Source organism: Staurois parvus, unplaced genomic scaffold (genome assembly GCF_062004578.1).
Source record: "Staurois parvus isolate SC_StPar_1 unplaced genomic scaffold, SC_StPar_1.0 ptg002793l, whole genome shotgun sequence".
In the NCBI taxonomy this organism is placed as follows: Eukaryota; Metazoa; Chordata; class Amphibia; order Anura; family Ranidae; genus Staurois; species Staurois parvus.
In genome coordinates this window covers 44,545-70,701 of record NW_028320589.1, presented here as the reverse complement: position 1 = coordinate 70,701, position 26,157 = coordinate 44,545, and the positions used below count along the sequence as shown (strand labels likewise).

General features: G+C 48.3%; 1 protein-coding gene across 3 annotated transcripts; it reads left to right on the top strand.

The window, feature by feature from the left end:
• Nucleotides 1-1,872: 1,872 nt before the first annotated feature.
• GLMP (glycosylated lysosomal membrane protein) lies at nt 1,873-24,188 on the top strand. 3 transcript variants are annotated; one of them, XR_016310608.1, is made up of 7 exons: nt 1,873-1,976; nt 3,519-3,776; nt 9,107-9,313; nt 11,098-11,316; nt 12,851-13,128; nt 16,899-18,770; nt 18,838-24,188. XR_016310608.1 is itself a non-coding variant. In XM_089666709.1 (6 exons), exons 1-6 carry the CDS (start codon nt 1,899-1,901, stop codon nt 17,068-17,070), a joined length of 1,212 nt encoding a protein of 403 aa, XP_089522835.1. In that variant the 5' UTR covers nt 1,873-1,898; the 3' UTR covers nt 17,071-24,188. The 3 variants fall into 3 exon arrangements, 1 of the variants encoding a protein (XP_089522835.1); XR_016310609.1 differs by having other exon boundaries at nt 16,899-18,837; nt 18,879-24,188; XM_089666709.1 differs by having other exon boundaries at nt 16,899-24,188.
• The last annotated feature ends 1,969 nt before the right edge of the window (nt 24,189-26,157 follow it).

Sequence of the window (26,157 nt, the reverse complement as noted above, 5' to 3'; positions counted from 1 at the left end):
AGGAGAAAATATCCGCAATGTTCTATGATGGCATTACAGGTCACTCCACCCACAACTGAGTGCTGGAGAACTGACCTCCCTAGGAAGTCACTTCTGGTCCTCTAGGACTCTGTTGGTGAGTTCCCGGGTCTGTACGCCCACTGTGCCCATTATGAGGGGTTCCCACCATCCCTGTGCTGAGTTCCCGGGTCTGTACGCCCGCTGTGCCCATTATGAGGGGTTCCCACCATCCCTGTGCTGAGTTCCCGGGTCTGTACGCCCGCTGTGCCCATTTTGAGGGGTTCCCACCATCCCTGTGCTGAGTTCCCGGGTCTGTACACCCGCTGTGCACATTATGAGGGGTCCCACCATCCCTGTGCTGAGTTCCCGGGTCTGTACGCCCACTGTGCCCATTATGAGGGGTTCCCACCATCCATGTGCAGAGTTCCCAGGTCTGTACACCCGCTGTGCCCATTATGAGGGGTTCCCACCATCCCTGTGCTGAGTTCCCAGGTCTCTACGCCCGCTGTGCCCATTATGAGGGGTTCCCACCATCCCTGTGCCGAGTTCTTGGGTCTGTACGCCCACTGTGCCCATTATGAGGGGTTCCCACCATCCCCAGTATGATGCACCATTAGCCATGAGAATGTATGGAGTAGGATACATTGTTTTTCAGGTTTTATTGCTGTCTGGGGAGATTCCTGCTCTCTATCCGTTCTGGTGTCACTGAGACAGGAAGTGATGGGAAAACCCAAATTTGCAGTTGTCACCAGAACAGGAAGTGAGGGGAAATCCTCCACTGGGGACACTATTTCTGGTGACCACTATATAAGAGACCTCCTCTTTTATAGGACCTCCTCCTATTTCCTGTGATATCATTGGACAGGAAGTGAAGAGAAATCTCCCCAACGAGGAATTTTTTTGGTCAGTTTTCTGGAGATTTTATTAGAGGAAATAAAACATCGGGAAGGTTGGACTTTTTTGGGGGGTTTGGACTTTTTTTCAGAAATCAGAAAATAATAGATTTATTTTTTTTACGATTTTTGGACTTTTTTCCAGAGATCAGAAAATAATAGATTTATTTTTTTTACGATTTTTGGACTTTTTTCCAGAGATCAGAAAATAATCGATTTTTTTTTTTACGATTTTTGGACTCTTTTTTAGAGATCAGAAAATAATCGATTTTTTTTTATGATTTTTGGATTTTTTTCTGAGATCAGAAAATAATCAATTTTTTTTTTATGATTTTTGGACTTTTTTTCAGAGATCAGAAAATAATCAATTTATTTTTTTTACGATTTTTTTTACTTTTTTTCAGAGATCAGAAAATAATTGATTTTTTTTTATACGATTTCTGGACTTTTTTCTGAGATCAGAAAATAATCGATTTTTTTTTTTACGATTTTTGGCCTTTTTTTCAGAGATCAGAAAATAATTGATATTTTTTTTTACGATTTTTGGACTTTTTTTCAGAGATCAGAAAATAATCGATTTTTTTTTTTTCACAATTTTTGGACTTTTTTCAGAGATCAGAAAATAATCGATTTTTTTTTTACAATTTTTGGACTTTTTTTCAGAGATCAAAAAATAATCGATTTTTTTTTTTTACGATTTTCTCCGTTTGTATGATCATCGTATGGAAATAAATGTTTAATTAAAAATTCAGATGAAATTTAATTTAAAAAAAAATTAGAAATCAGTTGTCTTTGTGTAAATCTTTATAAATTCTGTACAGACCACGTGATTGCGAGCGGCCAATCAGCTGCGGAGGTTGTGGCAATGGAAAGGCTGATCGGTTACAAAATATCCAGTTTTGAACAATGGGGTGTGCTCCTTTAAGAACTAGGCTCCGCCCCCTGGCTGTGGTCAGCTGACTTGTAGTCACATGCCAGAGGAGGAAGCAGTTGGCTGCTGGAGTCATGAGGGTGGAGGTGCTGCTCTGGGCCCTGTGTGTTGGGCTGGGGGCCACAGGGGCCCCTGAGGAGGAGACCAGGAAGGTGAGAGCTGTAGAGGGGGAGTCTAGGGGGACTACAAATCCCAGCATACCCTGTGAGGGGGTCTTGCTGGGGGTTGAGGTCACTGTCTATTGTCTGTGATTCGGGGGAGGGGACCGGCTTACACAACCCTGGAGGACTACAGCTCCCAGCATGCCCTGTGATCAGAGACATGCTGGGACTTACAGTACCTCTTTGGGTAATGAGCCATGGGTTGTTGGGTGGGGGGAGGGTGGTCTTAATGTACATAGCCTGGGGGACTACAACTCCCAGCATGCCCTGCGATCTAGAGGCTGCCACGGCATGCTGGGTCTTGTAGTTGCACTTTGGGTTAGGAGCCGTGCTCTGTTGGCTGACTCAGTGGGGGAGGGGCAGTGTGTACCCGGCCTGGGGGGACTACCACTCCCAGCATGCCTTGTGACCGGGGGGGGTTTTGCCAGGACATGCTGGCACTTGTAGTTCCTCTTCGATTACCCAACCACGGCCTCGTATGTTGGGATTCTGAGTGTGCAGGGAGGGTGTTTACCTATACAGAGCCCGGGGACTACAACTCCCAGCATTCCCTGTGATCTGGGGCATCCTGGGACTTGTAGTTTGTATGAGCCGGGGTCTGATGTCCGCCTGGGACTTGTAGTTCCTTGTAGCCCAGTGAGCTGACAGTCCTTGTCCTGGGACCGGCCCATGTTGTCACGTATGTCCTGTGATGTCACGTTGTATGTCCTGTGATGTCACGTTGTATGTCCTGTGATGTCACGTTGTATGTCCTGTGATGTATGATGTCACATTGTATGTCCTGTGATGTATGATGTCACGTTGTATGTCCTCTATTAGATGTTCTTCTATCATATCTCACATATCTGTGGCGTGTATTGTATGTTCTCTGATTGTCTATCACATGTTGTCTCCCATCCCCAGACTTCCTGTGTGTGTTGTGGTCGGCTGGGTGGAGACGGCTAGTCCCCCTCCCCCCCCCTGACTCTGGTTGGTGTACAATGTCTGCTACCCCTCCCCCACCCACCATGCCTGTCCTTGGAAAGCCCCTGTAAATAATACTTCAGATGGGGGCTGGGAACTGTACCCCCGCTGTGCCAATTATGAGGGGTTCCCACCATCCCTGTCCCAAGTTTCCGGGTCTTTACCCCTGCTATGCCCATTATGAGGGGTTCCCACCATCCCTGTGCCGAGTTCCCAGGACTGTACCCCCGCTGTGCCCATTATGAGGGGTTCCCACCATCCCTGTGCTGAGTTCCCGGGTCTGTACGCCCGCTGTGCCCATTATGAGGGGTTCCCACCATCCCTGTCCCAAGTTCCCGGGTCTGTACGCCCGCTGTGCCCATTATGATGGGTTCCCACCATCCCTGTGCCGAGTTCCCGGGTCTGTACACCCGCTGTGCCCATTATGAGGGGTTCCCACCATCCCTGTGCTGAGTTTCTGGGTCTGTACACCCGCTGTACCCATTATGAGGGGTTCCCACCATCCCTGTGCTGAGTTCCCAGGTCTGTACCCCCGCTGGCCGGCTGATGATGAATCTCTTCCCTCCTCAGGTCTCTCTGGAGTTGAACCCCGGCTCCTCCAACTCCACCCAGAACCTCCTCCATATCCGGGCAGTGGATAATGGCAGCACCATCCATTACGTGTGGAGTACGATCGGGGCCCCCACCGTCCTCCTCATCTACACGGACAGTAATAACACGCGGCTGAAGGTGGACTGGGCCAAGCTGGAGTCCCCGGAACCCCGCGGAGCCATCCGAGTGGAACCACCTGACCGTGTCCGCTACTCCACCGCCCTGCTCTTCACCCGGGTACGTCACATGACCGATTGCTGCACGCCACATGCTGACCGTCCCATAGATGTTTATTGGACACGTGGCTGCTGTGTCCCTATGTGATGTGGGCGTGGCCCCGAACACGCCCTGCGGAAGTACAGGGGACACGGCTCTTACATTGTATATCACATGTTACATAGCATCTTCTCGCACATATGATATCACATGTTACATAGCATCTTCTCACACATATGATATCACATGTTACATAGTATCTTCTCACACATTGTATATCACATGTTACATAGCATCTTCTCACACACATGTTACATAGCATCTTCTCACACTTTGTATATCACATGTTACGTAGCATCTTCTCACACATATGATATCACATGTTACATAGTATCTTCTCACACATATGATATCACATGTTACATAGTATCTTCTCACACATAGTATATCACATGTTACATAGTATCTTCTCACACATTGTATATCACATGTTACATAGCATCTTTTCACACATATGATATCACATGTTACATAGTATCTTCTCACACATATATCACATGTTACATAGTATCTTCTCACACATTGTATATCACATGTTACATAGTATCTTCTCACACATATTATATCACATGTTACATAGTATCTTCTCACACATAGTATATCACATGTTACATAGTATCTTCTCACACATTGTATATCACATGTTACATAGTATCTTCTCACACATAGTATATCACATGTTACATAGTATCTTCTCACACATATCACATGTTACATAGCATCTTCTCACACATATCACATGTTACATAGCATCTTCTCACACATATGATATCACATGTTACATAGCATCTTCTCACACATATTATATCACATGTTACATAGTATCTTCTCACACATATTATATCACATGTTACATAGTATCTTCTCACACATTGTATATCACATGTTACATAGCATCTTCTCACACATATCACATGTTACATAGCATCTTCTCACACATATCACATGTTACATAGTATCTTCTCACACATATCACATGTTACATAGCATCTTCTCACACTTTGTATATCACATGTTACATAGTATCTTCTCACACATATGATATCACATGTTACATAGTATCTTCTCACACATTGTATATCACATGTTACATAGTATCTTCTCACACATTGTATATCACATGTTACATAGCATCTTCTCACACATATGATATCACATGTTACATAGCATCTTCTCACACATATGATATCACATGTTACATAGCATCTTCTCACACATATGATATCACATGTTACATAGTATCTTCTCACACATTGTATATCACATGTTACATAGTATCTTCTCACACATAGTATATCACATGTTACATAGCATCTTCTCACACATATCACATGTTACATAGCATCTTCTCACACATATCACATGTTACATAGCATCTTCTCACACATATGATATCACATGTTACATAGCATCTTCTCACACATATGATATCACATGTTACATAGCATCTTCTCACACTTTGTATATCTCATGTTACATAGCATCTTCTCACACATATTATATCTCATGTTACATAGCATCTTCTCACACATATTATATCACATGTTACATAGTATCTTCTCACACATATTATATCACATGTTACATAGTATCTTCTCACACATTGTATATCACATGTTACATAGCATCTTCTCACACATATCACATGTTACATAGTATCTTCTCACACATATCACATGTTACATAGTATCTTCTCACACATATCACATGTTACATAGCATCTTCTCACACTTTGTATATCACATGTTACATAGTATCTTCTCACACATTGTATATCACATGTTACATAGTATCTTCTCACACTTTGTATATCACATGTTACATAGCATCTTCTCACACATATGATATCACATGTTACATAGTATCTTCTCACACATTGTATATCACATGTTACATAGTATCTTCTCACACATTGTATATCACATGTTACATAGCATCTTCTCACACATATGATATCACATGTTACATAGCATCTTCTCACACATATGATATCACATGTTACATAGCATCTTCTCACACATATGATATCACATGTTACATAGCATCTTCTCACACATATGATATCACATGTTACATAGCATCTTCTCACACTTTGTATATCACATGTTACATAGCATCTTCTCACACATATCACATGTTACATAGTATCTTCTCACACATTGTATATCACATGTTACATAGTATCTTCTCACACATATGATATCACATGTTACATAGTATCTTCTCACACATATTATATCACATGTTACATAATATCTTCTCACACATTGTATATCACATGTTACATAGCATCTTCTCACACATATTATATCACATGTTACATAGTATCTTCTCACACATATTATATCACATGTTACATAGTATCTTCTCACACATATGATATCACATGTTACATAGTATCTTCTCACACATATCACATGTTACATAGCATCTTCTCACACATATTATATCACATGTTACATAGTATCTTCTCACACATATGATATCACACGTTACATAGTATCTTCTCACACATATGATATCACATGTTACATAGTATCTTCTCACACATATCACATGTTACATAGCATCTTCTCACACATATGATATCACATGTTACATAGCATCTTCTCACACTTTGTATATCTCATGTTACATAGCATCTTCTCACACATATTATATCACATGTTACATAGTATCTTCTCACACATTGTATATCACATGTTACATAGCATCTTCTCACACATATCACATGTTACATAGTATCTTCTCACACATATCACATGTTACATAGTATCTTCTCACACATATCACATGTTACATAGCATCTTCTCACACTTTGTATATCACATGTTACATAGTATCTTCTCACACATATGATATCACATGTTACATAGTATCTTCTCACACTTTGTATATCACATGTTACATAGCATCTTCTCACACATATGATATCACATGTTACATAGTATCTTCTCACACATTGTATATCACATGTTACATAGTATCTTCTCACACATTGTATATCACATGTTACATAGCATCTTCTCACACATATGATATCACATGTTACATAGCATCTTCTCACACATATGATATCACATGTTACATAGCATCTTCTCACACATATGATATCACATGTTACATAGCATCTTCTCACACATATGATATCACATGTTACATAGCATCTTCTCACACATATGATATCACATGTTACATAGCATCTTCTCACACATATGATATCACATGTTACATAGCATCTTCTCACACTTTGTATATCACATGTTACATAGCATCTTCTCACACATATCACATGTTACATAGTATCTTCTCACACATTGTATATCACATGTTACATAGTATCTTCTCACACATATGATATCACATGTTACATAGTATCTTCCCACACATATTATATCACATGTTACATAATATCTTCTCACACATTGTATATCACATGTTACATAGCATCTTCTCACACATATTATATCACATGTTACATAGTATCTTCTCACACATATGATATCACACGTTACATAGTATCTTCTCACACATTGTATATCACATGTTACATAGTATCTTCTCACACATATCACATGTTACATAGCATCTTCTCACACATATTATATCACATGTTACATAGCATCTTCTCACACATATGATATCACATGTTACATAGTATCTTCTCACACATATGATATCACATGTTACATAGCATCTTCTCACATAACAATCCTGTACTTTCAGCCTGAAGAGGAGGGAAAGAAGGAGTTAATGGGGTCAAATCCAAGAGATTAACAGGTCAGGGTGCTTTAACTACCTTCATATGTAGATACAATGTTTATAAACAATGTTACTCTGTATCTCTCCATCTCCCATCTGATCAGACGGGAGATGGAGAGATACAAAGTAACATTGTTTATAAACGTCGATCAGACGGGAGATGGAGAGATACAAAGTAACATTGTTTATAAACATCGATCAGACGGGAGATAGATACAAAGTAACATTGTTTATAAACATCGATCAGACGGGAGATAGAGATACAAAGTAACATTGTTTATAAACATCGATCAGACGGGAGATAGAGAGATACAAAGTAACATTGTTTATAAACATCGATCAGACGGAAGATGGAGGGATACAAAGTAACATTGTTTATAAACATCGATCAGACGGGGGATGGAGAGATACAAAGTAACATTGTTTATAAACATCGATCAGACGGAAGATGGAGAGATACAAAGTAACATTGTTTATAAACATCGATCAGACGGGAGATGGAGAGATACAAAGTAACATTGTTTATAAACATCGATCAGACGGGAGACAGAGAGATACAAAGTAACATTGTTTATAAACATCGATCAGACGGGAGATGGAGAGATACAAAGTAACATTGTTTATAAACATCGATCAGACGGGAGATGGAGAGATACAAAGTAACATTGTTTATAAACATCGATCAGACGGGAGATGGAGAGATACAAAGTAACATTGTTTATAAACATCGATCAGACGGGAGATGGAGAGATACAAAGTAACATTGTTTATAAACATCGATCAGACGGGAGATGGAGAGATACAAAGTAACATTGTTTATAAACATCGATCAGACGGGAGATAGATACAAAGTAACATTGTTTATAAACATCGATCAGAAGGGAGATAGATACAAAGTAACATTGTTTATAAACACTGTGTCAGGCAGTTCCCACCCTTCACAATAGCCAGCAGGGGTTGGGGGGGGGAGGGGGGGTGTCAGAAGGACGGAGCACACTGTACACATCCTATGTACTTCAGTGATGTTTTGTGCAAGGATGATATATAATAAATCTCATATAGTACACAATGATGTTAAATTAATCGATAAAAATATTCAATTGAATGTGCCACACTAATCATTTCTCCATAATTGTAAATACATAAATGGTGCAACAAAAAGTGCTAAAGTGCATTAAAAAAAATATGAATAAAAATAATTTAATATAAAAAATCAATTTAATTGAGTTCACTCTGTGATTTCGAATTTGAATCCCCCCCCCATCCCCCGACGAAGCCACGTGACCCGGTGGCGTAACGCGTAGGGGAGGGGCTCTGATGTCCCAACGCCACTTCATCATCATTCTATCATTTATTTATATATTTTTTTAAATATTTTATATACTTATTTAGGAATAAATCGCACAATTTTAGGACTGGTATAGGAGGTATATTAATTATATGTCTGTATCACGGATATATTAATTTTGTGGAGCGCGACACATTTAATTTATTAATATCCGTTTTTTTTCTTGTTCTCCATTCTCAAGATTTTTGAATACAAAGACATCAACAACACGGCCAATTTCACCGGCACGGACAGGAAACTCTTCTACCCTCCATATGATCTGTCGGAGTTCACCTGGGAGAGCGCCAGAGGCTCCATGAACTCCTCCTCCTCGCTGACGGCACGCCTGAGCGGAGTGAATTCCACCGACCCCGACGGGAACTTCAGGAACGGGAGTGTCACCTTCCAGGTGAGTGGGGGTTGTGCTAGCATGAGATCAGTGAACCTCCCGGGATATGGATCTGGTCAGGTAAGTAGCAGAGGGGGTTGTTCATCAGTTTCAGCTGCTTTGGTGTTCATGAAATTACCAACAGGTGCACTAGATGGGCAACAATGAGACGACCCCCAAAACAGGAATGGTTTTACAGGTGACATTTTTGTCCCTACTCATCTTTTCTGACTGTTTTTCACTACTTTTGCATTTGGCTCGGGTCAGTGTCACTACTGGTAGCATGAGGTCATACCTGGACCCTACAGAGGTTGTACAGGCAGTCCGACTCCTCCAGGATGGCACATCAGTACATGCCATTGCCAGAAGGTTTGCTGTGTCTCCCAGCACAGTCTCAAGAGCGTGGAGGAGATTCCGGGAGACAGGCAGTTCCTCTAGGAGAGCTGGACAGGGCCGTAGAGGGTCCTTAACCCATCAGCAGGACCGGTATCTGCTCCTTTGTACAAGGAGGAACAGGATGAGCACTGCCAGAGCCCTACAAAATGACCTCCAGCAGGCCACTGGTGTGAATGTCTCTGACCAAACAATCAGAAACAGACTTCATGAGGGTGGCCTGAGGGCCCGACCTCCTCTAGTGGGCCCTGTGCTCACTGCCCGGCACCATAGAGCTGGATTGGCATTGGCCATTGAACCCCAGAATTGGCAGGTCCACCACTGGCGCCCTGTGCTTTGCACAGATGAGAGCAGGTTCCCCCTGAGCACATGTGACAGACGTGAAAGGGTGTGGAGAAGCCGTGGAGAACGTTCTGCTGCCTGTAACATGGTTCAGCATGACCGTTGTGGTGGTGGGTCAGTGATGGTCTGGGGAGGCATCTCAATGGAGGGACACACAGACCTCTACAGGCTAGACAATGGACCCTGACTGCCATTAGGTATCGGGATGAAATCCTTGGACCCGTTGTCAGACCGTACGCTGGTGCAGTGGGTCCTGGGTTCCTCCTGGTGCGGTGGGTCCTGGGTTCCTCCTGGTGCGGTGGGTCCTGGGTTCCTCCTGGTGCGGTGGGTCCTGGGTTCCTCCTGGTGCGGTGGGTCCTGGGTTCCTCCTGGTGCACGACAATCTCCGGCCTCATGTGGGGAGAGTATGCAGGCCGTTCCTGGAGGATGAAGGAATTGATACCATTGAATGGCCCCCACGCTCTCCTGGCCTAAATCCAATAGAACCCCTCTGGGTTGTCATGTTTTGGTCCATCCGACGCCCCCAGGTTGCGCCTCAGACTGTCCAGGAGCTCAGTGATGTCCTGGTCCAGATCTGGGAAGAAATCCCCCAGGACACCATCCGTGGTCTCATTAGGACCCTCCCCCGACCTCAGGCATGCATACAAGCACGTGGGGGCCACACAGACTACTGAGGACCATTCTGAGTTGCTGCAATGACATTTCACCAACATGGACTAGCCTGCTGCATCATTTCTTCACTTTGATTTTCGGGGTGTCTTTGAATTCAGTCCTTTGTAGGTCGATCATTTCCATCCAACGATGGGGCGTCCTTACGTTCCTCACCCATCCCCCGTCCATGTCAGTATAGAGATCCAGCAGGAGATTCCTCCCCATTGAGATCTGATGGGACTTCAAAGTCTTCCTCTCATTTTTTTGAGCCGTGTAGAATATAGACTGCAACTTACCAGTCCTGAGAGGTGGCGTCTGCACTAGTTTTCTTTTGTTTTGGCCAAAAACATTTTCTGCAAGTACAGAATAATTTGTTGATCCTGCCAGATATCCAATTTGAATGAATTTATTTCTCGCAGGTCTCTGCGTACGAAGGCTCGGGCCGCGATCACTCCTCTCCCCGGCTGCTTCACAGCGACAACTGCACCAAAATGGAGTTCATACTGTCTGGGGTCAGACCGCGGGGCAATAACTCCCGGTTCGCCCTGGAGATGGTGACCCTGGAAAAGAAGGCCGGGCGTAAGAAGATTCGGTCCGTCCGCTCCATCGATGACGAATACACCCCGACTATCTTCGAGGTACGCTGGGATTGACAAAGTCCAGGATGTCCAGAGGGATGGCTGGGGGGTCACTGGAGACCTTGGACTAGAGGGATGGCTGGGGGCACTGGAGCCCCAGGGGTAGAGGGGCGGCTGGGGGGGCCGCCGGAGCCCCAGGAGTAGAGGGGTGGCTGGGGGGACCGCCGGAGCCCCAGGAGTAGAGGGGCGGCTGGGGGGGCCGCCGGAGCCCCAGGAGTAGAGGGGCGGCTGGGGGGGCCGCCGGAGCCCCTGGAGTAGAGGAGGGAGGGCTGGGGGGGGTCGCCGGGGGTCCAGGAGTAGAGGAGGGAGGGCTGGGGGGTCCAGGAGTGGAGGAGGGAGGGCTGGGGGTCGCCGGAGACCCAGGAGCAGAGGAGGGAGGGCTGGGGGGTCCAGGAGTGGAGGAGGGAGGGCTGGGGGGGTCGCCGGAGACCCAGGAGTAGAGGGAGGGCTGGGGGGTCCAGGAGTGGAGGAGGGAGGGCTGGGGGGGTCGCCGGAGACCCAGGAGTAGAGGAGGGAGGGCTGGGGGTCGCCGGAGACCCGGGAGTAGAGGAGGGACGGCTGGGGGTCGCCGGAGACCCGGGAGTAGAGGGGGGGCGGCTGGGGGTGGCCGGAGACCCGGGAGTAGAGGGGGGGCGGCTGGGGGTGGCCGGAGACCCAGAAGTAGAGGGACGGCTGGGGGGTCCAGGAGTGGAGGAGGGAGGGCTGGGGGGGTCGCCGGAGACCCAGGAGTAGAGGAGGGAGGGCTGGGGGTCGCCGGAGACCCGGGAGTAGAGGAGGGACGGCTGGGGGTCGCCGGAGACCCGGGAGTAGAGGGGGGGCGGCTGGGGGTGGCCGGAGACCCGGGAGTAGAGGGGGGGCGGCTGGGGGTGGCCGGAGACCCGGGAGTAGAGGGGGGGCGGCTGGGGGTGGCCGGAGACCCGGGAGTAGAGGGGGGACGGCTGGGGGTCGCCGGAGACCCGGGAGTAGAGGAGGGACGGCTGGGGGTGGCCGAAGACCCTGGAGTAGAGGGACGGCTGGGGGGTCGCCGGAGACCCGGGAGTAGAGGGGGGGCGGCTGGGGGTGGCCGGAGACCCGGGAGTAGAGGAGGGCCGGCTGGGGGGGGTCGCCGGAGACCCGGGAGTAGAGGAGGGCCGGCTGGGGGGGGTCGCCGGAGACCCGGGAGTAGAGGAGGGACGGCTGGGGGGTCGCCGGAGACCCGGGAGTAGAGGAGGGACGGCTGGGTGGTTGCCGGAGACCCGGGAGTAGAGGAGGGACGGCTGGGGGTGGCCGGAGACCCGGGAGTAGAGGAGGGACGGCTGGGGGTCACTGGAGTTGGGGTTTACATCTACTTCATCCACTCCTTTAGTGCCCCAGGCGATCATGAGGCATTAACCACTACTGTTGCTTGTGTAGCCCACACCGTAGGGAGCCACTTGTAGTGATTGAACCTCACTCTTCGTGCTTTGTGTAGTGTGACTCGGCCACCAATCACGATCCCCGCACACCAGCGACTATCAGTCACCATTTCCTTACGCCAACTTATATCTCCCGACAGGTGATGGAGTTGGTGCCGGACTTTCCCAACGCCAGCCACGCCCTTGGCTACTTCCAGTGGAAGTCGGTGGCGTACGGCGACGTGGGGGGCAGGAGAGCCGACTCCCTACCCTGCATAATGTACAAGCCACGCAGCCTGAACAAGACCCTCCGGGTCCCCAGCATTGTCTACGCTTTCTACGGGGAAGACCTGGCCGACGGGTACAACATCGAGACTTATAACGTCTCCTTCGGGATCGCAGACGGCGACTTCTACGACAAACACAGCTTCCTGGGCTGGTAAGAGAGACCCGACCTCCGTCCCCCTTCCCGTCACGCGAGTCGGTGATGTTCCTTAAGGTGGTTTCACTTCCCTCTCCCCCCCCATGTGCATCCTGCGCCACCATCAGAGCTGGCATGGTTGAGGAAGAACAATCTGTACAGCCAAGTGGCAGTGGTGACCAGCTTATACAGTACCTTGAAAAAGTCTTCACGCCCCCCTGAAATGTCTTCCATGTTGTGTTGTTACAGTGTAGTCCTCCCCTTGAAATGTCCTCCATGTTGTCATGCTACAATGTAGTCCTCCCCCTGAAATGTCCTCCATGTTGTCATGTTACAGTGTAGTCCTCCCCCTGAAATGTCCTCCATGTTGTCATGTTACAGTGTAGTCCTCCCCCTGAAATGTCCTCCATGTTTTCTTGTTACAGTGTAGTCCTCCCCCTGAAATGTCCTCCATGTTGTCATGCTACAATGTAGTCCTCCCCCTGAAATGTCCTCCATGTTGTCATGTTACAGTGTAGTCCTCCCCCTGAAATGTCCTCCATGTTGTCATGTTACAGTGTAGTCCTCCCCCTGAAATGTCCTCCATGTTGTCATGTTACAGTGTAGTCCTCCCCCTGAAATGTCCTCCATGTTGTCTTGTTACAGTGTAGTCCTCCCCCTGAAATGTCCTCCATGTTGTCATGTTACAGTGTAGTCCTCCCCCTGAAATGTCCTCCATGTTGTCATGTTACAGTGTAGTCCTCCCCCTGAAATGTCCTCCATGTTGTCATGTTACAGTGTAGTCCTCCCCCTGAAATGTCCTCCATGTTTTCTTGTTACAGTGTAGTCCTCCCCCTGAAATGTCCTCCATGTTGTCATGCTACAATGTAGTCCTCCCCCTGAAATGTCCTCCATGTTGTCATGTTACAGTGTAGTCCTCCCCCTGAAATGTCCTCCATGTTGTCATGTTACAGTGTAGTCCTCCCCCTGAAATGTCCTCCATGTTGTCTTGTTACAGTGTAGTCCTCCCCCTGAAATGTCCTCCATGTTGTCATGTTACAGTGTAGTCCTCCCCCTGAAATGTCCTCCATGTTGTCATGTTACAGTGTAGTCCTCCCCCTGAAATGTCCTCCATGTTGTCTTGTTACAGTGTAGTCCTCCCCCTGAAATGTCCTCCATGTTGTCATGTTACAGTGTAGTCCTCCCCCTGAAATGTCCTCCATGTTGTCATGTTACAGTGTAGTCCTCCCCCTGAAATGTCCTCCATGTTGTCATGTTACAGTGTAGTCCTCCCCCTGAAATGTCCTCCATGTTGTCATGTTACAGTGTAGTCCTCCCCCTGAAATGTCCTCCATGTTGTCATGTTACAGTGTAGTCCTCCCCCTGAAATGTCCTCCATGTTGTCATGTTACAGTGTAGTCCTCCCCCTGAAATGTCCTCCATGTTGTCATGTTACAGTGTAGTCCTCCCCCTGAAATGTCCTCCATGTTGTCTTGTTACAGTGTAGTCCTCCCCCTGAAATGTCCTCCATGTTGTCTTGTTACAGTGTAGTCCTCCCCCTGAAATGTCCTCCATGTTGTCATGTTACAGTGTAGTCCTCCCCCTGAAATGTCCTCCATGTTGTCATGTTACAGTGTAGTCCTCCCCCTGAAATGTCCTCCATGTTGTCATGCTACAATGTAGTCCTCCCCCTGAAATGTCCTCCATGTTGTCATGTTACAGTGTAGTCCTCCCCCTGAAATGTCCTCCATGTTGTCTTGTTACAGTGTAGTCCTCCCCCTGAAATGTCCTCCATGTTGTCATGTTACAGTGTAGTCCTCCCCCTGAAATGTCCTCCATGTTTTCTTGTTACAGTGTAGTCCTCCCCCTGAAATGTCCTCCATGTTGTCATGCTACAATGTAGTCCTCCCCCTGAAATGTCCTCCATGTTGTCATGTTACAGTGTAGTCCTCCCCCTGAAATGTCCTCCATGTTGTCATGTTACAGTGTAGTCCTCCCCCTGAAATGTCCTCCATGTTGTCATGTTACAGTGTAGTCCTCCCCCTGAAATGTCCTCCATGTTGTCATGTTACAGTGTAGTCCTCCCCCTGAAATGTCCCCTATGTTGTCATGTTACAGTGTAGTCCTCCCCTTGAAATGTCCTCCATGTTGTCATGTTACAACGTAGTCCTCCCCTTGAAATGTCCCCCATGTTGTCATGTTACAATGTATTATTGGGATTGGATGTGATGGACCGACACAAAGTGGCCCAGAATTGTGAAGTGGAAAGAAAATGAGAAATGGTTTCCAACATTTGTGACCCATAAATCTGTGAAATGTGTGGCGGCATTTGGTCTCTGACCAAACAATCAGAAACCGACTTCGTGAGGGTGGCCTGAGGGCCCGATGTCCTCTAGTGGGCCCTGTGCTCACTGCCCGGCACCATAGAGCTGGATTGGCATTGGCCATTGAACCCCAGAATTGGCAGGTCCACCACTGGCACCCTGTGCTTTTCACAGATGAGAGCAGGTTCCCCCTGAGTACATGTGACAGATATGAAAGGGTCTGGAGAAGCCGTGGAGAACGTTCTGCTGCCTGTAACATGGTTCAGCATGACTGTTCTGGTGGTGGGTCAGTGATGGTCTGGGGAGGCATCTCCATGGAGGGACGCACAGACCTCTACAGGCTAGACAATGGCACCCTGACTGCTATTAGGTATCGGGATGAAATCCTTGGACCCATTGTCAGACCCTACGTTGGTGCAGTGGGTCTTGGGTTCCTCGTGGTGAGGTGGGTCTTGGGTTCCTCGTGGTGCGGTGGGTCTTGGGTTCCTCGTGGTGCGGTGGGTCTTGGGTTCCTCGTGGTGCGGTGGGTCTTGGGTTCCTCGTGGTGCGGTGGGTCTTGGGTTCCTCGTGGTGCGGTGGGTCTTGGGTTCCTCGTGGTGCGTTTGGGTCCTGGGTTCCTCGTGGTGCGTTTGGGTCCTGGGTTCCTCGTGGTGCGTTTGGGTCCTGGGTTCCTCGTGGTGCGTTTGGGTCCTGGGTTCCTCGTGGTGCGTTTGGGTCCTGGGTTCCTCGTGGTGCGTTTGGGTCCTGGGTTCCTCGTGGTGCGTTTGGGTCCTGGGTTCCTCGTGGTGCGTTTGGGTCCTGGGTTCCTCGTGGTGCGTTTGGGTCCTGGGTTCCTCGTGGTGCGGCGGGTCCTGGTGGGGCGGGTCCTGGGTTCCTTGTGGCGCGGCGGGTCCTGGGTTCCTTGTGGCGCGGCGGGTCCTGGGTTCCTTGTGGCGCGGCGGGTCCTGGGTTCCTTGTGGCGCGGCGGGTCCTGGGTTCCTTGTGGCGCGGCGGGTCCTGGGTTCCTTGTGGCGCGGCGGGTCCTGGGTTCCTTGTGGCGCGGCGGGTCCTGGGTTCCTTGTGGCGCGGCGGGTCCTGGGTTCCTCCTGGCGGGGCGGGTCCTGGGTTCCTCCTGGTGCCCGACAATGAGTCAGTACTTTGTAGGACCCCCTTTTGGCCGCAAGTCTTTTGGGGATGTGTTCATTCATGACTGAAGCCTAGTAAACTTTTTATTTTTGATGGGGGGGCGCTGTCGGGTTGGCTGTATGAAGAAGCCCATGTGATGGGGTGACAACGCATGATCACAATTGGGAAGCAGGGACAGAGTGTTGTCACCCTATAACAGGAGGTGCCTTCATGGCAGGATCACCAAGGATTGTTTTTAATGGAAACTCCGGATTCAAAGATATTAAAAATGACTTTGAAGGACATGAATGTGTTGAAGATTTTGAGTTTTTTTTTTTTTGTTTCATTCGCAGTCCTTGAACCCCGTGTTTCTCATTGCAGGTCGGCGTTGATCGGTTACGGCACGCCGCCCCGCGATTCCTTCTCCGTGCTGGTCATCTGCATCATGGCGGTGGCTCTGGGCACGCCCTTGGTGCTGCTAATGGTGGGCGCCATGGTGGTGTTGGTGATGAGGAGCAAGAGAGTCGTGCCCAGCTACGAACCGGTGAACTAGGAGGAGAGGACTCCTCCCACCTCCGGACTATTTGCACAAAGAATACTTGAAACTGACCAATGGCAATATGGACGGACTCATGATTGGCCGATTCCGATGGTCACCGCTCCTACGGGCGACCTGGCTTAAAGGGATTGTCCACAACACGGTGGTCTTAATACTGACTTCTCTACTTAGATCTGCAGCCAAAACTCCAACCTTGGTTTTAACGGGAGGACCTGCATTGGGTTTGGACCCGAAATCTAAAGTTCTCACTCCAGCCCAGATATTATTTTTTATTCGTTTTGGACCGAATAGGAAGAGCTAAAGTAGAATTCTATACGAATTATACTCAAACCTTCCCCCACCCCCCCATTCTAGGTCTATTCTGGCTTCCCTGGAAGGGAAAGATGTCTATACTTACCTATTCTGATGGTGGTCTGGTCACATGATCTGGTCACAGCGCCACCTTCTGCGCTGGAGGAGGGAGAGCGGGCAACGGATGCCCCATAGCAAGCCTATGGGTGACGTCATCGTGCAGTCTCTGCAGCCGTTGCCAGCGATCTCTCCTCTACACTAAAGGGATCATGTGACCGGACCAGAATAGGTAAGTATAGACCTTTTCCCTTTACTGGGTAGATAGACTAGGCCTAGAATGGGGGTGGGAGCAAATTTCGCTATAGCTAGAATTTGATTGGACACTAAAAAACTGAACTCCAGGAACTCATTTAAATGAGAGGATATCAATCCAATTTGTGTACACCAGATGCCTTTACAAACCAAGATATTACTTTGTAAAAGTAACAGTGTGTCGTAAATGGTCTGTGCAGAGAGCAGAGCTGTGGGAGGGGCCCAGCAGGTAGAAAATTTCAGGAGGGGGCGGAGATGAGACTAGTCACCTGAAACAGGGAGAGAAAGCAGGGGTGTGGGAGGGGCCCAGCAGGCAGAAAACTACAGGAGGGCGCGGAGATGAGACCAGTCACCTGGAACAGGGAGAGAAAGCAGGGCTGTGGGAGGGGTCTAGCAGGCCCCACCCACTACAGAAAACTTCAGGAGGGGTGGAGACAAGACCAGTCACCTGGAACAGGGAGAGAAAGCAGAACTGTGGGAGGGGCCCAGAAGGCAAAAAACTACAGGAGGGGGCGGAGATGAGACCAGTCACCTGGAAAAAGGCAAGAAAGCAGAGCTGTGGGAGGGACACAGCAGGCCCCACCCACTACAGAAAACTTAAGGAGGGGGTGGAGACAAGACCAGTCACCTGGAACGGAGAGAAAGCAGAGCTGTGGGAGGGGCTCAGCAGGCTCCACCTACAGGTCGCCAGCAGAAATTACAGAAGGGGGCGGAGACAAGACCAGTCACTACACAAGGAGAGCGGGTAGCAGGGGGCTGTCTTTATTACAGGAAGTCCTCACTTCCTGTTCTGGTGACACTGGAGAGAGGAAGTTGTCACCAGGAAGGGACAGACCTAAATTAAACCTTGTTTATGAATGGGGGAACACCGTGCACCTACCTCGGCCAGTGCAGATGGGATGAAGGTATCAAACGGTATCAAATGATACTTGTGGTTCAGTCTCCTCCTAGGTGTGTGGTCCCATGATACGTGTGGTCCAACATCTTCTCCCAGGTGTGTGGTCCAGCATCTTCTCCCAGGTGTGTGGTCCAGCATCTTCTCCCAGGTGTGTGGTCCCATGATACGTGTGGTCCAACATCTTCTCCCAGGTGTGTGGTCCAGCACCTTCTCCCAGGTGTGTGGTCCCATGATACGTGTGGTCCAGCACCTTCTCCCAGGTGTGGTCCCATGATACGTGTGGTCCAGCACCTTCTCCCAGGTGTGTGGTCCCATGATACGTGTGGTCCAGCACCTTCTCCCAGGTGTGTGGTCCCATGATACGTGGGGTCCAGCATCTTCTCCCAGGTGTGTGGTCCCATGATACGTGGGGTCCAGCACCTTCTCCCAGGTGTGTGGTCCCATGATACGTGTGGTCCAGCACCTTCTCCCAGGTGTGTGGTCCCATGATACGTGTGGTCCAGCACCTTCTCCCAGGTGTGTGGTCCCATGATACGTGGGGTCCAGCATCTTCTCCCAGGTGTGTGGTCCCATGATACGTGTGGTCCAGCATCTTCTCCCAGGTGTGTGGTCCCATGATACGTGTGGTCCAGCATCTTCTCCCAGGTGTGTGGTCCCATGATACGTGTGGTCCAGCATCTTCTCCCAGGTGTGTGGTCCCATGATACGTGTTAGAGCAAAGATCTAACCCACAGAACTTCCAACGGGTTTGGGGGCACCACATTTTGGGGGCACCAGCACATGCTTCCAGAATCAGCCATTACACCTCAGTGTTATCCTTGCTCAGCCGATATTTTATAGGGAACCTCTGGGCTTCCCCCAAAAAACCCAATGAGGGTTCTACCCCTAAACCCGCCCCAAGACCCCATCCAATAACCTGTTGGCTAGAGTTGAGCTTCAAGTTTGCCTTCTCTGGACTAGCTGCTGTTCTGGTTTCTTCTCTCAATGGACAGAGGTCTAGTTGGCAGGTAATGATAAGGAAGGACCAATCCGGTGACTGGGAAGTGAGAATTTTTATCGGGTTGTTGAATCTGATGCCTTTGTTCCTCCTTCTGTGGGTTTTCCATCCAAAAACCGAGCTTCTAGTTTTGGCTGTAGGTTTCATTTTGAAGTGGCCGGGCCACAAGGGTGGCTTTGTGGTGTTCTTGTCTCCCTCTGGACGGGGGCGTGGCCAAGTCTTGCCAATTGCCTTTTTTTTTTACTTTTTTTTTTTCTTTATCAATGCAAACTTGACATTGGGCGGTGGTTTTCCTCTGAGGACAGAAATCGGGGGGCTTTGTGCCACCACCTGCTGCCTGTTCTATCCCAGGGGAGGCCGGGATAAAGTGCACCTGTCATGGACAGTGTTGGCACCTTTTCTGGGTGAAGCAATATGTTTACTAACGCAGGCTGCCTGTATTCGGTGCTCGTGCCGTGTTACTATTAGACGATAGACCAAAGGTGTTTGGGGCCAAAATGGTGCATTTGTTCCAGAATTCCCACGTGATGAGACCCCCCCCACACACACACTTCCCCCTTTACTTTCCCCATCTAAAAAAGAAAAAAATCACACTAAAAAGAGCTATAAAAGTACCTGTAACAAATAAATATTCACCTGGATATGTGGTTCCATGATACGTGTGGTCCGGCATCTTCTCCCGGGTGTGTGATCCCATGATATGTGTGGTCCAGCATCTTCTCCCAGGTGTGTGGTCCCATGATACGTGTGGTCCAACATCTCCCAGGTATGTGGTCTCATGATAGGTGTGGTCCAGCATCCTCTCCCGGGTGTGTGGTCCCATGATACGTGTGGTCCAGCATCTTCTCCCAGGTGTGTGGTGCCATGATACGTGTGGTCCAGCATCCTCTCCCGGGTGTGTGGTCCCATGATACGCGTGGTCCAGCATCCTCTCCCGGGTGTGTGGTGCCATGAAACGTGTGGTCCAGCATCTTCTCCTGGGTGTGTGGTCCCATGATACGTGTGGTCCGGCATCTTCTCCTGGGTGTGTGGTCCAGCATCCTCTCCCAGGTGTGTGGTCCCGTGATATGTGTGGTCCAGCATCCTCTCCCGGGTGTGTGGTCCCATGATACGTGTGGTCCAGCATCCTCTCCCGGGTATGTGGTCCCATGATACCTGTGGTCCAGCATCCTCTCCCGGGTATGTGGTCCCATGATACCTGTGGTCCAGCATCTTCTCCCAGGTACATGGTACCATGATACCTGTGGTCCAGCATCTTCTCTCAGGTACGTGGTCCCATGATACATGTGGTCCAGCATCTTCTATCTTCTGGACTGCAGAGTGGAAGGGTCCTTCAAGTGCCAATGTGGCTTTCCATTGGCTGTCTGGCACATGTGGTCCTCTTAAGTTCCAGAGGACTTCAATGGCGTGGTAACATCAAGAAGATGGATGGGGACTGAGACCATGGGGGGGGGGGGAACCAAGTCTATTAATAGTCTGCCTTTGGAAGTTTTTTTTTAATTTTTATAATTGGTGTGGGTGCTGGAGGTAAGGCTGGGTTCACACTGTTGCGCCTTTTGCACTTCATTATTAATGGCGCCCCCATTGCACCTTGCAAACATTCACACACTGGAGGAGGTTTGTGAAAACTGGAGCACTCCCGTTTGGTGCAGCTGTGCACGGCAGCCAATCAGCTTCTACCTTTTAACTTGATCAGTGAAGCTTTGACAAAAAACCTGGAAGCTGATTGGCCACCATGCACAGCTGCACCAGTTTTAGCAAATCTCCCTCAACTGCATTACAAAACTAGTTCTTGTGCGTTGTTGGGTTCAATTTGGTAGCCCATTCAAGCGAACGAGGTGCCTTGATGCAACGCACGTTATTGCGCATGAATGCCCGCTCAAGAGTGTGCCCCCAGCCTAAGCTTTCCCTTGTGGTGGGCTTTAAAGAGAACCTGTACTCCACCTAATGCTGTGGTAGAGGGGGGGGGGGGCGCTAGAAGGTTTTGGTGCATCTCAGAGGTGTCCCATCAGCAGGGGTGTTTTCAGAGGATAGGTGGGACTAGCTCAACTGTCCTTCAGAAAATCGATGTGACACCAAATTCCCGAACGCCAACCTATTTTATAAAAAATGTGTTGCGCCTACTAAAAATCGGTCCATTTCCTGTAAGCTCCGCCCCCGGGGTGGACTGACAACTCATGGGGCCCCTGGGCAATAGGGGATCATGGGGCCCCTGTGTCCTCGTCTACACTCAAACCACACCCAAAAAAGCCTATGAAAGGTACCAGGGGCATCATGGGGCCCCCTACTGAGCCGGGGCCCTCGGCAAGTGCTCGAATGGTCAGTCCGCCCTAAAACTGCACGTCCCTTCCCCAGTTCCTTTTTAATTTAAAAAAAAAAAAGAATTGCTTTTAAGCTGCCTAAAACGCCTTTCAAGCCTTTCGAGCCGCACAAACTTCATATCGCCAATCCTTGCGCACTGAACGATGTCACCGTAGTACCCAAAACAAACCATAGGGCGGCAGCAAAACGCTGCCAAGTTAAAGGGGGCGCTAGAGAGTCGCCATCCTTCATTTTACCTTTTTGGTCAAAATTTCATCCTGTTTGGCCACAGCAGATACTTAAAGAGCCTGTACGGGTATATCGAAAGATGAGGCGTAAATGGTGTTTTGGAAGTGGTGAGGCCTTAAAATGTCCGGTTTGTTCTGAAGGCGGGGTTTCCCCTTTTACTTACGATCCAAACGGGTAACGCTGGGTTCTGTACGCACCCGGCGCACAGAACTGTTTGTCAAGTGATTGTGTTTTTAATTTGTTTTTTTTTTCTTTTTTTTTCATGAATTTTTTTTATTTTGACGTTCGATTGTGTGCTCTTCGTATGGTTTTGATATTGGGCATATGTGGACATTACGGGTTGGGTGGTCGTGGTGTTTTTTTTTGGGGTGTGATTCTTTCCTGCTCAGTGGCCACAAGTTGTACTGGCTTACCCACCACACATTCTATTGGGGTGGTCAAGTGCAGCAGAGATGGGTACGGATGGGACCCCCAGTAAAGTTAAAAGTTCAGACATGCCGGAATTAGATTTTTTTTTTTTTTTCCCCTTTAATTGGGACATGACTGACTTCTAAAACTGACTCCCCGAGGTCACTGCGTGCCAAATGTCTAGAGGAAGACTAATACCCCATAACAAGATTTTAAAGGACATCTCCATCCTGAACTGATAGTTTATGTATATGGTGGGCTCTACATTCCTATTGATAAAAAATAAGTAAAAATCTATCATGGATGGCGGGACCTCCTCATGGTCACCATGGGCATGCAGACCCGGGACCTCCTCATGGTCACCATGGGCATGCAGACCCGGGACCTCCTCATGGTCACCATGGGCATGCAGACCCGGGACCTCCTCATGGTCACCATGGGCATGCAGACCTGGGAACTCTGCACAAGGATAGTGGGAACACCTCATGGTCACCATGGGCATGCAGACCTGGGAACTCTGCACTGGGATGGTGGGAACACCTCATGGTCACCATGGGCATGCAGACCCAGGAACTCCTCATGGTCACCATGGGCATGCAGACCCGGGAACTCTGCACTGGGATGGTGGGAACCTCTCATGGTCACCATGGGCATGCAGACCCGAGAACTTTGCACTGGGATGGTGGGAACCTCTCATGGTCACCATGGCCATGCAGACCCAGGAACTCTGCAGTGGGATGGTGGGAACCTCTCATGGTCACCATGGCCATGCAGACCCAGGAACTCTGCACTTGGATGGTGGGAACTCCTCATGGTCACCATGGGCATGCAGACCCAGGAACTCCTCATGGTCACCATGGCCATGCAGACCCAGGAACTCTGCACTGGGATGGTGGGAACCCCTCATGGTCACCATGGCCATGCAGACCCAGAAACTCTGCAAATGGATGGTGGGAACTTCTCATGGGCATGCAGACCCAGGAAGTCCTCATGGTCACCATGGGCATGCAGACCTGGAAAGTCCTCATGGTCACCATGGGCATGCAGACCCAGGAACTCTGCACTGGGATGGTGGGAAGTCTTCATGGTCACCATGGGCATGCAGACCCAGGAACTCCTCATGGTCACCATGGGCATGCAGACCCAGGAACTCTGCACTGGGATGGTGGGAAGTCTTCATGGTCACCATGGGCATGCAGACCCAGGAACTCTGCACTGGGATGGTGGGAGAACCCCCTCATGGCAACCATGGGCATGCAGACCCAGGAACTCTGCACTGGGATGGTGGGAACCCCTCATGGTCACCATGGGCATGAAGACCCGGGAACTCTGCACTGGGATGGTGGGAACCCCTTATAGCATGTACAGAAGGTGTGCAAACCTGGGAAATGGGGATCTCTCCAACAGAGTCTCAAGATGTAGAAGAAACCATCAGGGGGTTTAATGCTGTAGTATCCACCAAACGCTAAATTATCAGTTTTGTTTTTTTTTTTTTTCTTTTTTTACTTGTCATGCCGGTTTTCTCATCTGTAAGTCTTCTCTGTCAATGCTGGAACTGGTGTATATTATAATGCATTTTCCATAAAATACAATGTTTTGTGTGCCTAGTAAAATTGTTCTTTTTACAGAAAAAAATAAAATAAAATGTTGACCATCGCTGCTTCATCTGAAATCCATTTTCACCTTATGTAGCTATAACCTGCCGGACGGGGAATGGGAAGTAATAGCAAATTAATAAATTCCAGCAGACGCCGATTGCTTTCACCAATTTTCATGCGTCCGGCTCTGTGGAGGAGGACCAATGACAACAATTGTCCATTTAAAGCCACTTTATAAAAGCCAATACAGTCTGTGCCAAACGGGATATTGGGGGTTATTGGCTCCTGAATATGAACCCCCCCCCCCACCCCCAGCACAAAACTCCCCTCCATCACCAACAACCACAAAACACATCACAGACATTATCACCCAAACGAAAAAAAAACCTATTTTTTGTAAACTTTTTGAAAAAAAACTCCACGTTGTTGATGCCAACCATTCAGATTTTGTGCCACTTCTTATTTTCCGAGAGTGAAAATTCACCAAAATCTTCCATAAACCAGCATGGTGAGAAAAAGCATCACTAGACAGTAAAAAAAAAAAATTGTGCAGATATCTTAAGCATTCGTATAGGCGCAACAAATTACCCCGTTTTGTGTGTAATGTGATTTATCTCCTTTGCTCAACAGCTCCAGCTAGTGGCCGTAGTGCGGTATTTATTTGAAATACATCCATTTTTAAAAAATACCACACTGTGGCCACTAGATGGTGCTGATGATCATTGGGATATTTCATTGTGCCTATGCAAATTTATTTTTTTGATACATAGACCTACCCAAAGACACCCTACATACCCTAAGTGCATTCGCCCGCCCGAGTGAAGGTTCTCCTCAGCTTCCCTAGACCCCATTTAACTTTTCTCCACATTGGAGATAGAGATGATCCCAAATTGCAGATGAGGCTAAATTATCACCAAATTTTACAGATTTGGATGACCAAGTAAGTTGTGTACTTTTTTTTTTTTTTTTTACCAATTCCATTTTTCATGACCAGCTTTTGGAGGCCCGAACTAGGGGCTGAGGTTGAACCGAGAGGAAGGGGGTGGACCCCCAAAAGCTAGTCCTAAAAATGTAATTGTTACAAGAATTAAAGGATGGATAGCATAAGGTAGGGTTATAACCCGTCATTTTCTTGTTTGCTGTCTGTGTCCCATTGGGGAGATTTACCTTCACTTCCTGTCCCATAGCCAGAAGTGGAAGGAAATCCATCCAAAGTGAGGGAATCCTAGGTGGTCACCAGAGCTGGTGTCTCCATGGTCTCCATTGGAGGAGTTCCTGTTCCGGTGACAACCCAAAATTTAGAAGTTTCTTTCACTTTGGGTGAAAACAGTACAGGGGACATACAGAGAGGGTGAATGTCCCATTGGGGAGATTTCCCTTCACTTCCTGTCCCATTGCCAAAAGAGGAAGTGAAAGGAAATCCGTCAAAAGTGAGGAAATCCTAGGTGGTCACCAGAACTAGTGTCTCCATTGGAGGAGTTCCTCTTCCGGTGACAACTCACAATTTAGAAGTTTCGTTTACTTAGGGTGATAACAGTCAATGGGACAAATAGGGGGAATGTCCCAGGGGGAAGTTTTCCCTTCACTTTCCATCCCATGGCCAAAAGAGGAAGTGTAAGGAAATCCATCCAAAGTGAGGGAATCCTAGGTGGCCACCAGAAGCCGATTCTCCATTGGGAAGGAGTTCCTGTACTGGCAACACCCAAAAATTAGAAGTTTCTTTCACTTTGGGTGAAAACAGTACAGGGGACATACAGAGAGGGTGAATGTCCCACTGGGGAGATTTCCCTTCACTTCCCGTCCCATAGCCAAAAGAGGAAGTAAAAGGAAATCCCTACAAAGTGAGGGAATACTAGGTGGCCACCAGAATCCGAGTCTCTATCGGGGAGGAGTTCCTGTTCCGGTGACAACCCACAATTTAGAAGTTTCTTTTACTTTGGGTGATAACAGTCAATGGGAAAAATAGGGGGAATGTCCCAGGGGGAGATTTCCCTTCACTTCATGTCCCATAGCCAAAAGAGGAAGCG

Coding starts and splice junctions, on each gene's coding strand:
- GLMP (XM_089666709.1), top strand. CDS start 1,899: ATGAGGGTGGAGGTGCTGCTCTGGGCCCTGTGTGTTGGGCTGGGGGCC. Junction 1,977..3,518: donor CTGAGGAGGAGACCAGGAAG/GTGAGAGCTGTA, acceptor TTCCCTCCTCAG/GTCTCTCTGGAGTTGAACCC. Junction 3,777..9,106: donor CCGCCCTGCTCTTCACCCGG/GTACGTCACATG, acceptor TCCATTCTCAAG/ATTTTTGAATACAAAGACAT.